This window comes from Bos taurus, chromosome 16, assembly GCF_002263795.3.
Source record: "Bos taurus isolate L1 Dominette 01449 registration number 42190680 breed Hereford chromosome 16, ARS-UCD2.0, whole genome shotgun sequence".
Taxonomy (NCBI): domain Eukaryota; kingdom Metazoa; phylum Chordata; class Mammalia; order Artiodactyla; family Bovidae; genus Bos; species Bos taurus.
The window spans coordinates 21,006,204-21,021,561 of NC_037343.1; the positions used below are offsets into that span (position 1 = coordinate 21,006,204).

General features: G+C 36.7%; 1 protein-coding gene across 4 annotated transcripts in view; it reads right to left on the reverse strand.

Annotated features, from left to right (window-relative positions):
* The window catches only part of GPATCH2 (G-patch domain containing 2), a 195,545-nt gene that overhangs the window by 76,001 nt on the left and 104,186 nt on the right, over window positions 1-15,358 (reverse strand). For all 4 annotated transcript variants that reach the window (XM_024976425.2, XM_024976426.2, XM_024976428.2 and 1 more), the window contains exon 6: window positions 5,325-5,392. In XM_024976425.2, the coding sequence (XP_024832193.1) occupies window positions 5,325-5,392 (68 nt within the window). The remainder of the gene's footprint in view (window positions 1-5,324; window positions 5,393-15,358) is intronic.

Genomic DNA, 15,358 nt, shown 5'->3' on the forward strand with positions numbered 1-15,358 from the left:
GCTGCTGCTCCTAAGTTGCTTCAGTCGTGTCCGACTCTGTGAGACCCCATAGACGGCAGCCCACCAGGCTCCCCCGTCCCTGGGATTCTCCAGGCAAGAACACTGGAGTGGGTTGCCATTTCCTTCTCCAATGCATGAAAGTGAAAAGTGAAAGTGAAGTCGCTCAGTCGTGTCCGACTCTTTGCGACCCCATGGACTGCAGCCTACCAGGCTCCTCTGTCCATGGGATTTGCCAGGCAAGAGTACTGGAGTGGGGTGCCAGTGCCTTCTCCGAATCATCAGGGGACTGTAGGTCAAAACCATAATAAGAACATCTCACACTTGTTAAGATGCTATCATCAGAAAGACAAGAAAAACAAATGCTGGTGATGATGTGGAGAAAAGCAGACCCTTTTATATTGACAGTGGTAATGCAAACTGGCACTGTCACTATGGAAAATAATATAAATGTTCCTCAAAAAATTAAAAAATAGAACTACTATACCATCCAGTAGTACCATTTCTGTGTATTTATCCAAAGGAAGCAAAATCATTAGCTTGACAAATTTGTTTTTTCCCACTAACTTGAAAAGACATAAGCACCTTCATATTCACTGTAGCATTATTTACAATAGCCAAGACATGGAAACAACCAAAGGAAATAATTCCATTTATGATCACATGGATGAACCTGGAGGGCATTGTGCTCAGTACAATGAGCCAGACAGACAAATATAAATGGTGCATGATATCATTTATATATGGAATCTTAAAAAAAAAAAGTTGAACTTGTAGAAACAGACTAGAATGGTGGTTGATAGGGGCTGGGGTGAGGAGTGGGGTGGAGGAAATAGGGAGAGGCTGATAGAAGGGCACAAACTTTCGTTATAGATGAATAAAGCCTGAGGAGCTAATGTACACTGATGGCAACTATAATTAATATTGTATGATGGGAAGTCAGGAGATAGATCTTAAATGTTCTCACCAGGAAAAAGAAAAAAGTAAATATGTGAACTGGGATAGATTAGTTTGATGGTGGGAATTCTTTTACAATGTGTGTGTATGTACGTATAATTATCATGATGTACATTTTAAATATTTTGCAAGTTTTTATTTGTAAATTATACCTCATTAAAGCTGAAAAGGAAAAGAAAATGTATTGCAAAAACTGTGTAGCATCCTTAAAGGGCATCTCCTGCAATGGACAGATCAGCTGTGATCTTACAGTATAAATACAAGGAAGTCCTCCAAGAAAGCAAATCAGGACTGTTTGCCAAACTGGATGTCTGTGTTGTGGCAAAAACTGAGTACTGAGTGCTTTCTTCAGTAAATCAGAACTTTTGTGAAGTATCCTGTATTTTCTGCAATTCTATATTTTGTATGCAGGCATCTTTAATTTATACTACATACCACATACTACAAGGAGCCATAGCCAGATCTGATTGAAATTTCATGTCACTTGGAGGACTTCGATGAGGTTTTGAGATAGATAAGTAACTGGATGAGACTTTGAAGTGGTCTTCTTTGGAAAAGGCAAGAAAGGCATTTCACATGGTATGTATGCATGGAAGGAAGAGTGTGTGTTAAAAAGTCAATGAGCTAAATATGACACATTTTGTTAGCTCTACGCAACAGATAGTTTCCTCTTCTAATCCTTACTTTGTTAGGGGGCTTCCTGGTGGCTCAGATGGGAAAGAATCTGCCTGCAAAGCAGGAGACCTGGGTTCGATTCCTGGGTCAGGAAAATCCCTTGGAGAAGAGAATGGATACCTACTCTAGAATAGAGAGAATTCCATGGACAGAGAAGCCTGGTGGGGTACAGTTCATGGGGTCCCAAAGAGTTGGACATGAGTAAGCAACTAAGACTTTCATTTTTTCATGTGCCATACTCAAGTAACCTATCATGCCTGATTTAAACCTCTGCTAGATATCTATATTCCTAAACTCCCTTGCAGTTTTTACTAGGTTACTAAGTGACCTAGTAACCCAGTTCTGGCCAATGAGAATTAAGGGAAGGTGGGTGAGTGATTTTGAAATTTTGCTTCTTGAGGAAAGCTGCTTGGCCTGGTCTTTCCTCTTCTTCCTATCTTGAATGTAGACATGATATGTGGAACCATCTTGAGACTATGAGGCAGTAAATATGTATGTAAGAGAAAAAGACCAGGAAGATGCTATGTTGAAATGCATGCCCCTGAAAGATATGTTGGAGTCCTAACCCCTAGTACAAAAAACGCATGATCTTATTTTGAGATCAGGTCTTTTCAGAGGTAATCAAGTTAAGATGAGGTCACTAGGGTAGGCCCTAATTCAATACAACCTTATAAAATGCTGTTATATATCTGTATCTGTGTCATTACAAAAAGCAGAAAGTCAGACACAGATACAGGTACAGGCAAAAGGCTGTGGGAAGCTGGAGGCACAGGCTGGGGCGATGCAGCAAAAGTCAGGGAAGGACAAAGGTTGCCAGTCAACCACAAGCCAAGGGGGAACAAGGGAGAGATTCTCCTTCAGTTCCCTTGGAAGGAGCCAATCCCACTGACACTTCGATTGTGAATGTCCAGCCTTCAGAAATGTGAGGCAGTCAAAGCCCTCTTAAGGAAGAAAGAGCAAACCTTGAGGTTTCACGCTCCCTGATTTCAAACTATACTACAAAGCTATAGTAATCAAAACAGTACAGTACAGAAACAGTTACACAAATCAAGGGAACAGAGCAGAGAGCCCAGAAATGAACCCACACTTACACGGGTGCTTAATCTATGACAAAGGAGGTGAGAGCTTACAATGGGAGAAGATAGCCTCTTCAGTAACTGAAACCAATACATCACTGTGTGTTACCTATACGTCAATGAAAAAAAACTTTTAAATATAAAAAATTAAAGGGAGAGTACAAGAACACAAGAGGAATGTTATTCTGCCACAGAATAAAAAGTATGGAAAAAGAAAATAACTATGAGGCAATACATTTGTTTTCTAGGCCACCAGTTTGTGGCCTTTTGATACAATACCCCTAATAGTACACTAATACAGATGACGAAACAGAAAAAGAGAAACAGTCTGGCCCCTGATAATATCTTTATGGCTAGTGGCAAACTCTAGAACCTTCTTCCTCCTAACTTTTCATGTGAGAGGGGAAAAAAAAACCTTTTGGTTTGAGCTAGTGTTAATTTCATATTCTGTTACTTGTGCCTAGTACATCTTATAAATAAATGGTTTTTCAAACAGCCTTGAATAACAAATAAGGTTTTGACAGATATGGGTAGGAAGAAATGAATTGAGCAAAGAAAGTCAGTGGCTATAGAAGCCAGTGAAGCAGAGTACGTTATATTCAGGGAACAGAGGCAGACGGCCGGAACGCGGGTGTTCCGAGGGAGAGGCAATGGAACAAGCTGACGGGAAACTGGAGCCATAATGTGGAAGGTGTTTAATCAGATGCTAAGGTTTCTCTGCTGTCAAGAAGAATACTGGAAGTTTTCAGAGGGGAATAAAAGGATCAGAACTGAAATTAAGTAGCAGAAGTAAGTAGTGTGTACTGAAATAGTGAGAGAACAGAGGCAGAAAGATACGTATACAATATAATGGAGTTTTAGTTAAAATAATGGAGCAGGATATGGAAAAGAGGAGGTCAGACGAGATTACTAAAATAAAGTGGACTAGTAGCATGTAGAGTGCAAGGTAGAACAATGACCATTGTAGACCACTTTAGTCATTGACTGACATTATCCTGAGCACTGAGAGAATGGTAATCAAACACCTTGGGATGACCTGGGAAACTCTGAAAACAGTGGCATCTAAGTGCCATCCCCAGAAACTCTTTTTTAATTGATTGAGAACCACTGGGAGATGGGTGTGGAAGGATGTCAGGGTATTACAAATGAGGGTCAGACCTGCTAATTTGAGACGAAACACTCGACTGACATTACCAAGTTTGTCCTATTTTAAATACAAACTTCCATGTCTTCACTCATTCAGTAACTAGTACCAGGCTATGATGGTGATAAAGAGATCGTTTGCCCTCAGAGCATTGAACATTTTTATCAAATGTAATTTTTGACTTAAATATAGCTCCAGATCTATTTTCTTGAGTATTGGTTTTATATCAGAACAAAGACTGAGATGAAAACATACAAATGGTTGTCGTTCTGAGATTAAAAAATGCTTTATCCATTTTTCTTTTCTGTTTGAGGGAAAAAAATAGAGAAGGTCTTATAGGATAATAAAAAATGAATAAGATAAGCTATTAAAAGGGAAGATTGTGATATTGTAAGCTACAAAAATAAATATATAAAAATAATTTATATAAATAATCCTATCTCACATAAATTATATTAACAAAATTTATAAATTAAGCTACATATGAACAAATAATTTATGTCTTATATAAGTAAATAAATTTAAGAGGGAGGGGATATATGTGTACATGTAGCTGATTCACACTGTTGTACAGCAGAAACTAATACAATATTATAAAGCAATTATACTCCCATTTTACAAAAGTAGATTTAAAAAAATAGGATCTAGTGGGTACTAATATAATTGTTTTCCAGAAAAAAATTCATTCAATAATTAATTCATATCACTCCATACTTTAATGGCCTTTCTCAAGTTCAACCAGCTTCATGGGAGACAATAGGGTATTGGGACAAAATACACAACTTATTTAAGGTTTTCCAACAAAGATGTATTTAGAAACAGAATCAGCACCTAGAAAGCCACCCCATAACTCACTAATTTGCTGTTGTTCAGTCGCTAAGTTGAGTCCAACTCTTTGAGACCCCATGGACTGTAGCACATCAGGACACTTGTGCTGTGGTATCTCCCAGAGTTTGCTCAAATTCATGTCCAAACTCACTAAGCCAAAGCTTTACTTTTTTTTCAATTATCTAGTAAATTAGTCTCTTCTTTTTGTTGTTAAATGAAAAATACATTCTGGGTCCTTCACAGCTCATGTTGGACAGGAGCAGAGGGTACAGAATTAATGAGAGAAAGAATCACTCACTCTTCATTTCAATACTTTAGAAACGACTGTGGGAGGAAGGAAGTGAGAGCCTGATTCTACTTAATGTAATGAAAGTGTAAATGCTTTAAGATAATCTATGAATTTCAATAACACATGAATTTCAAATTTTATCACAAGTAAAAGAGAGACAGTATTTAAAAACCTTTCTTTAAATTTCTGCCATGGGTTTCATTTAAATTGTTCTATTAGACTACTGTTATTGGCAGATGATGTTTACTCTTTTTCAAGGTGTATTTAAATTAAACCGTCTTTACTAGCAATAGTTACCAATTTCCTCCCCCCCAAAAGATGCAGAATAGTCCAACAAGATTATACAGTGCACACTCACTCGTGGTGATGAGAATCTGGAGAAAAGTGAACCATTCTCTTGTTACTGACTGGGCCAGGAGTTGTCACCTGAAAGGAGATTTAAAACCAAAACCAGTCACAGGTGAGTCTGTAAAAAGGCAGTGAATAATAGGGATGTTTTCATTTGAAGACATCCACTCTGAAATGCAGAATGTAACAGTTCTCAAAATCTAAGACACAACTGCATGGACCAAAAGTATAATTAAATTCCTGGTAAGAATGAACTACTTCTTTCAGTCTAGCATAGTTCCTCTGCTAGAATTTTACGACTATTTAAAAAGTATCTTTATAATAGAAAAAAACAACTTTCTTAAGAACTAGACCACTGAGTCTCATTTCCAAATACTACACAAATGCAAATATATTTAATTGTATGTAAAAAAAAGAGGTTTACTTAATTAGTGTTGAGAAGATGGTATTTGCTAGGAACAACATCTTTGTATTTAATTCTTAAATGTAAATAACATGTATTATAATGCACACACTTAAATGCATACAAATTAATATGTACATACTCCTCTACATAAAACAGATGAGCAACAGGATCTGCTGTACAGCACAGGAAAAGATATTTATTATCTTGTAATAACTTACAACGAAAAAGAATATATACATACAAATATATATAACTGAATCACTTTGCTGTACACTTGTAACTAATGCAACATTATAAATCAACTGTGTGTAAAAAATGCATACAAAAATTTAAATTGAGGGAGCAGTGAATAGTCCTTTTTATCATTTTCCCATAAAGTTAGGAATTATCTGTGTATTTACATAGAACAATAATTTCATTTAAGAGAAAAGATTTTATGCCTTTATTTCTAAATCAAAGTAAAAACCTGATAAAGAATTAAAGGTTCATCTTTTTTGATAATGCAAGCTATTCCCATTTGCCAAGAAAATGTCACACTTTTCTGTCTAATCGAGGGTTCTCAGCAGGGACATAAACATAGCATCATGCAAGAAAGAATCCACAACCACAGCTGACAAGAGATAAAGTTACAACTTAAGGCTTTACGTTATGCTTCATCATATTAAAAAATAAAAACAAAACCCTCTATAATTACAGGAGTGCCACTTAACATACAGAATCCAGAAAGGCACGATGAGGCAACAAATGCCTCTGAAAAGAAACGAACATTTTCAAAAATGTATTTCATCTTCTTTCACTCGGGTAACAAGGATGCCAGCACACACTGAAATTCCAAGAATTGCAAATACTGCAAATGTGCACAGATGATGACATTAATAACCCTATGGTTTGAGCACCACAGGTAAACATGTGGCTCAACTCCAGGACTACATCCTGCATTCATCTCAGAATGAGGTTTTCATGCTACTCCAGTGGGTAACCCTGGAATACAGTAATCCATTTTCTACACCGTGGCTATGAGAAAAGCCGACTGTGCCTATGTCATGCTTTGTTAGAGGTTCATGATCACATTATCTCAGGGTGGACCTGACACTTTTATTCAGTTTACAGTATGTTCTATGTACAGGCAACTTATTTCCTTTGCCAGGGCTGCTGACAACCTTTTCCACACTATATTAATCTTGTTTACTGACTTTATCTGGGTACAAATATCAGAAAACTGAACTTTTTATCTCAGAGAAAAAATAAACAACATGTTGACAGAAGCAGAAGCTATTTTCAGGGCTAAAATTGCTTGTTTACCTGCAGCTATACTTATGGAAAAATGTTTAAGTCTTGCTCTGGCTTGAGATACATAATCTGAAATTTAATAAATGAAAGAATTTCACATACACCCATGTGATAAATTGCCCAATGAAAAACAATGCAACTGAATACAATAAAACAGAATTTATAACTAATTTATACCACAATACAAATGTAAGCTTTCAATCTAGTCAGAAATAATCATACTATATATTTCTCAGAAATCATATGTAGAAACTATGAGCACAATTCAATTGCTGTAAACAACTCACAGAAGATTTATAATAGCAAATGTAGATATTTAAATGAGTCTACATATTTACCTAGTACATAGCCCCCCTTTTTAACAAGATGTAAATATCCCATTTCATTATTTCAAGTCAATTTTGGTTTTACTTTTAAAGATATTCAAATAGGCATAATTTAGGATTTTTTTAAATGAAACAAACACTGAGATCTATATATAGTCTTTTCAGGTCAATGACACTGGTCTGACTCAGGAGTAAAATGTTCTAATAATGAGAATCTTTTGCTACTTTAGGTATTAGACACCTTTACCAAAAAGGTGAGAGAGATTGAGAAGGGAGTACGACAAAGCTGTTTACTGTCACTCTATTTATTTAACTTATACACAGAGCACATTATGTGAAATGCTGGGCTGGATGAATTACAAGGCAGAATAAAGATTGCCAGGAGAAATAACAACAACCTTAGATGTGCAGACAATACCACTCTAATGGCAGAAAGCAAAGAGGAGCTAAAGAACGTCTTGATGAGGGTGATGAAGGAGAGTGAAATAACTGGCTTAAAACTCAATTAAAAAAACTAAGATTATGATAGCCGGTCCCATCACTTCATGGCAAATAGAAGGGGAAAAGTTGGAAGCAGTGGTAGATTTCCTCTTCTTGGGGTCTAAAATCATGCAGATGGTGACTGCAGCTATGAAATTAGAAGACTCTTGCTTCTTGGAAGAAAAAAGTTATGACAAAGCTAGACAGTGTGTTAAAAAGCAAAGACAACACTTTGCTGACGAAGGTCTATATAGTCAAGGCTATGGTCTTCCCAGTAGTCACGTACGGATGTGAAGGCTGCACCATAAAGAAGGCTGAGTGCCAAAGAACTGATACTTGCCAACTGTAGTGCTGGAGAAGACTCTTGAGTCTCTGGGACAGCAAGCAGATCAAACCAGTCAATCAACCCTGAATAAAGGAAATCAACCCTGAATACTCATTGAAGAACTGATGCTGAAGCTGAATCTCCCATACTTTGGCCACTTCATGCAAAGAGCTGACTCACTGGAAAAGACCTTGATGCTGGGAAAGATTGAAGGCAGAAAGAGAAGAGGGTGACAGAGGATGACATGGTTGGATAGGATCACTGATTCAATGGACATGAACTTGGGCAAACTCCGGGAGATGGTAAGGGACAGGGAAGCCTGGAATACTCTAGTCCATAGGGTTGCAAAGAGTCAGACATGACTTGCTGACTGAATAACAACAAAATCTTATTTTAGAATTCAGCTTATGAAAATCGGGGCTATTCTAGAGTTTCAGTGTATTTTAAACTTGAAAACATGTGTTTAATACAATTGATTATTAGTAGTTACTTCAAAGAATTATAAAATATCAAGAAACATTTTTATAGAATTCTTCCTAAAAATCATAATTCAGGGTTAATCTTTCTAAAAATAAAATGAAGCAATTTAAATTATCAGGTCAAATTATTAATTTCTAGTAAACATTCAAGTATGGTGATTATTTTATTCTCTTAAAAAAGATGCCTTCCAGTTATTTCAAAAATGTCTTAGAAAGAAATGACAAATTAAAAAAAAATCATAACTCTTTAAACATCCTATAAGATATTCATGTTATAAAGTTTGTTACAAAAAGTTGATTTTATTTCACAAGGCCAGATAGGAAACAGGTGTTCTGTTCTTCATGAGAAACAGTATCTCCACAATCCAATTCTTGTTGTTTGTTAAAACGCTAGAGACAAACATTTATATTAGTTTTTATTTTATTAATTAATTAATTATTTATATTAATTAGCCAATATTTACTGATGATAACCTTAAACACCACACTATATGCTCTGAAATTTTATGATTCATTTGTTAAATATTACTATATCAATAGTGACTACAATCCTAAATAAAGTAAGCATATTTCTTTTCATTACTATGCTTATATGCAAATTATTTAAAAAATTAAAGTTCGATAGGAATGAATGGTCTCTGGGTAGTATAGTGTTTGTGTCAACTTCTGACCTTATAGACTGTGAAATAAACTTTAATGCTAAAAGATCACAGGGGTCTCAGTCTTCACTATTGTTATTTACAATCAACTTATCAACCTCAGAAGATCACAATATAGCAGTGCTAGATGAAAATGTCGGAGAAGGCAATGGCACCCCACTCCAGTACTCTTGCCGGGAAAATCCCATGGATGCAGGAGCCTGGTGGGCTGCAGTCCATGGTTGCAAAGAGTCGGACACGACTGAGCGACTTCACTTTTACTTTTCACTTTCATGCACTGGAGAAGGAAGTGGCGACCCACTCCAGTGTTCTTGCCTGGAGAATCCCAGGGACGGGGGAGCCTGGTGGGCTGCCGTCTATGGGGTCACACAGTCGGACACAACTGACGTGACTGAGCAGCAGCAGCAGATGAAAATGTTGGAGAAGGCAATGGCACCCCACTCCAGTATTCTTGCCTGGAAAATCCCATGATGGAGGAGTCTGGTAGGCTGTAGTCCATGAGGTCGAAAAGAGTCGGACACGACTGAGCGACTTCACTTTCACTTTTCACTTTCATGCATTGGAGAAGGAAATGGCAACCCACTCCAGTGTTCTTGCCTGGAGAATCCCAGGGACGGGGGAGCCTGGTGGGCTACCGTCTCTGGGGTTGCACAGAGTTGGACACGACTGAAGTGACTTAGCAGCAGAAGCAGCAGATGAAAATGTAATAGCTGTACAAGTAACACCATCAAAATTCATAAGGTCAATATGAACCCATATAAGGGAAATTTAGCCAAATTATTTCAATGACAAAGTATCTTTCTCAATTTTATTAGAGATGTTAAAAGAAATTTCTTATTTTTTCTATCACTGATTTATTAACACAGATATTATGACTTTCTCTCAAAGATAAACAAAACAGTTGGCTTTATATCTCATTTTCATTTTGTTACTGTTACCAAACCCACTGCATCTCATCCCATTCTTCTATAATTAAGATGGCTGAATGAGTTACTTTCCAAATCAGGTAGACTTCCTGAGACACGATGGTCCTATGAGATTAATAATGAGTTTATTCAATACGGATGATACCTCACTTATGTTCTCCACAAGTAAGATTCCTTCTATAAATTCACGACGTGTTATGTCGCCAAACAAACCCAAGAAACCATCCGTCCAGGCTTCTTTCTCTGCCTCTAGTAGAGCCATTCTCCTCCAACTTTTCTCTCTTAAAATTATATTTTATTTGCCTTCCAAATGTTATTCTGCTTCAGTGCCTACACTGACAAACACTTAGGTTGGCAGGCTGCCATTCAAAAGAAGGCCTTTCAGTTTTGTGAGGACGGCCCAATCAAATCTGCCTGGCCTCCAGGCTGCAGGGAGACATTGTCTGAGCCTCCCTGCCAGTTTGTCAAGACCCAGAAGTTTCCTACTTCTCGAAGGACTGTTATTAATTTGACTCAACTTCTCAGAAGAAAGAAACAAGCCTTTTAAGTTTAGCAGGCTCTGCATGAAGGCCCCCCTGGTACATTCAACAAATGTGTCAGTCAAATACATGTGACAGATATTAAGGAAAACAACTCAACAAAAAGGAGCTTAAAAATAGAACTTTAAAACCTAGGGACAAGAAGTTAAGGAGACGAAAGCAAAGAGGTAGAAGGAAACTTACTGTAGTTGCTAGTCTATACTTTCATCTTCATTTAAAAATAAGTGGAAGAAAATAATATTCTAAACATCTTAGAATAGTTGATTTTAATTCATAGTTGTTAAAATGAATGTGTCAAGTGTCCATCTTTTAATCACACACAGGAGAATAGAGAAAGATTCTCCAAAATATTTCCCATGAGGGCAACTGAGTTTTATATTGGTGTTCTAAAAAACTGGTACAAGACAGTTGGGAGAATGAATAAAATATTTCACTGTGTTATCTATTATCATATATAATATTACAGAATGGTCACAATTCACAAAAGGTACAATTTATTCGGGGATGGAAAACATTCAAGAAAATAACATTAGAATCACTTTTAATATAACATATACAAGAGTGGAAATTACTTTAGGATAACTTTGAAAGTAAACACAACAAAGGGACAAATTCAGGTAGTATAAATGGATATCATTTATAAGATTAAGGGGAAACAAAGCAGTGATCTGATTTCAGAGGAATAAGGGGGAAGAAAATCACCTGTGAGAAGGGAGTTGTATGCAATTTCTTTCTCCCTTCTCCAATTCACCTTACCAACTCACCAAATTCAACTTTCTAAATCACTGCTTTTCAATGTGTTGATTTTCTCATGCCAGAGCCATCCATAGCTCTTCACTGAAAGCAAAACTAAAGCTAATAAGAAATGCATTCAAAACCCTCTCTAATCTCATCTCTGCTTCCCACTGTGATCCCTCTCCAGCTTCTGATGCAATAGCTGATTCCTCCTTGTTCTAAACCCCAAACTGCTCTACTGGAAACAATTCAACAGATATTTACTAGTTATTACTGTGCACATAAAATCATGTCAAAATTTACTATATAATGAGTGGTATTCCATTCAGTTGGGTAATTTTAGTTATATTGTTACATTGATCTACATTGATTGTTACATTGATTTAGTTACATTGTTACAAAGATCACTAATCTTTATGATATCATGATAAAGTCCTGTGTTAAGAGACTCCTTCAATTTGCAGGTGTTTTTTCCTAAGAAAGGTCAGTAAATAATTCATGCACTAATCCATATTTTACTTTCATTTGTCTAGACTACTATTAAAGTAAACGTGAATTTATATGTTGTTGTTATTTAGTTGCTAAGTTGTGTCTAACTCTTTGTGACCTCATGGACTGTACCCTGCCAAGCTCCTCTGTCCATGGGATTTTCCAGGCAAGAATACTGGATTGGGTTGCCATTTCCTTCTCTGTGGGATCTTTCTGACCCAGGGATTGAACCTGTGTCTCCTGCATTGACAGGCAGATTCTTTACCACTGAGCCACCAGGGAAGCCCTGTGAATTCACATAGTAGACTACAAAAAATCCTCTTCACTGGCTATAAGAAACTAAAAAAGTAATAGGCGAAACTAGAATGCCCTATGTGTGCAGATAAGGTGCTGGATCTGAGCCCACCAGAAGTATTAGCTTCAGACAATGTCCTTCTGGAAAGAATAAACAATATACAATATGACATTGAAACATGTAAAATATCATGTAAGAAACGAGTTGCCAGTCCAGGTTCGATGCACGATACTGGATGCTTGGGGCTAGTGCACTGGGATGACCCAGAGGGATGGTATGGGGAGGGAGGAGGGAGGAGGGTTCAGGATGGGGAACACATGTATACCTGTGGCGGATTCATTTTGATATTTGGCAAAACTAATACAATTATGTAAAGTTTAAAAATAAAATAAAATTTAAAAAAAAAGAAAGAATATACAGGATGGAAGATCATTTCTGAGAACAACTGAATTATCTGAGATTGCAAAAACTGTTGTAGTAAATTATTAAATTTGTACACTAGAGTTTGGTCTTCCAATTAAGAAGATGCCTCAGAATTTGGGATTTTATAAAATCTAGTAACATTACAAAAAGATGTACTAGGTTCGCATCATTATTCATATCTTTATGTATAAGATATTCACAACCAATTTTGCTCTTATCAGCTGAGTTCACACTGGTTAAGACTTTCAGGGGTAAAAAAAACTGTCTTATTAGCAGCAACTACTTTCTTAACCTTTGTGTTAATTAGATTATATTATAGTAGAGATGTAAGGCTTCCCCTGAAAGCTCAGTTGGTAAAGAATCCGCCTGCAATGCAGGAGACCCTGGTTCAACTCCTGGGCTGGGAAGATCCACTGGAGAAGGGATAGGATACTCACTCCAGCATTCCTGGGCTTCACTTGTGGCTCAGCTGGTAAAGAATCTGTCCAGTGAATGTGGGAGCCCTGGGTTTGATCCCTGGATTGGGAAGATCCTCTGGAGAAGGGAAAGGCTACCCACTCCAGTATTCTGAAGAATTCCATGGACTCTATTATAGTCCATGGGGTCACAAAGAGTCAGACAGGACTGAATGACTTTCATTTTCATAGTAGAGATGTAACACAGTGAGTGAATCTGATGACTTTTACCTGATTGTCAAGGTTAAAGGGTCCACACTGTTCCATTATACTTTTACTATGCAATTTTTAACCCTTCTTGGGCCGATGTAAGCATGAACAACCCAACAAAGAAAGTGTGATAATGACCACTGATGACACATGAAGAATTAATAGAATTTGTAGAAACACTATTGTGATTAATGATGACAATTACATTGTCATCAGTCTTTTATCAGTTTTGCCGGCTTATAAGGTAAGTTTTCACGGGCAAGATGGCTAAAGTGAGTAGACATCATTATTCTCAAACACTAGATGAAGAAAGTAATACTCACTGAGGTGAGGGCACATAACACTCAGATTACAAAGACTAAACAGAGCTAGATCTGAACCTCAGTTGTTCTATTCCCAATTGCCCCCGACAGAGGACCACACAGAGGAGACAATACACCAAAATAAATGTTTCCTGTGTTGGGGAATTTGCCACAGAAGATGCTGACTTGAATGGAGATTATATTGTTGGAAACTCTTCAGCCTATAGTACATCCAAGGACATTCTGGTCTTTACTTGCGACTTCGGGGTACCCCATGGGGCTATTTTAAACGCAGGCAAGTTTGAGCATGGCATCTCAAACAAGGTTGTCAGTCCATGTTACAGACAGACTAACAAGAATAACAAATGGCTCCACTACAAGTCATTACAGGCAAAGTAGTGAAAAAAATTAAAAACTGCACTGGAGAGGAGTAAACATTTCATGATGAGAGTATGTGAAGGAACTTGGACAATTAGAGAAGCTGGGCTTTTTTTTTTTTCCTTCAAAAGCAGATAACAATGTAAATGTGAGATTACACCTTCAATCCAGAAAGGTTTTATGACCCAGAGGGATGGTACGGGGAGGGAGGTGGGAGGGGGGTTCAGGATGGGGAACACGTGTATGCCCATGGCGGATTCATGTTGATGTATGGCAAAACCAATACAATAAAGTAATTAGCCTCCAATTTAAATAAATAAATTTAAATTAAAAAACAAACAAAAAAAGAATAATTAAAAAAAAAATCACAGGAGATAAAGCACAGAGAAGCTCAAGGCTTTCAATAGAGGATTAGTCATCCTGGCAGAAATCGTATGTGTCAAAAGAAAGATGCTAACCTTTCAGCTGCTAGCGTCACGTCAAGTAGTGACTGCACACAGACTCCAGGTAATCTGGAAGTAATCTTAGTACCTTTTCAAGTAACACCAGTACATATATATCTTTAAAATAATTCTTAATTGCATGTTACGCTAAGCTGATGAAGATACAGAAATATACAAACATACATGTAGATATATGACAACGTTAGCAATTCTTATATTTTTCATTCTAAGACTAAACAATGTAATTGTTTTAAATCTTCACTTTAAACAGTTTTTTCCTAGTTAAAATAAGTCAGCATTAATAATTAAGAATTTAGAATTATTGGCCTATTAGAATAATAATGCTTCTAATTATTAAGTGTATAAATCCTCATTTCTGGTCTACAAAATGATGATCTAAAAGATTTAATAGAAAAGATTAATCACTATATAATTAAAGAACAAATACAGTGACAACTGTTTTTCACACTGCTCCATGGTAATTTTTTTTTTTTAGAGTAAGGAACTAAAAATTAACCAGCTCAGAATGATGGCCAATAGTGATTAAAGAAAGAGTTTCATTCTGCCGTCCTGTTTTAGTAGCAAGCTGTGAGTGGCCTCTGCTGGCTGACCAAAGGCTTCTTAAATCACTCATTTATGATGCTCACAATACCATGGGCTTCAAGAATATAAGGATATGTCTACATATGTTTACACAAAATCCATTGTGCATACAAAACTGCCTTTTATAAGAATAGATGCTAAAGTAATAAAAGGTGTATAAGATGGTGTAAAAATCTGTATCATCTTATCCCACTTCAACATTCTTAGATTACACACCAAATCTATACATTTCCTAAAATTCCAATTTATAAGCCATAAGTGTATTAATGTGGATTATCTTG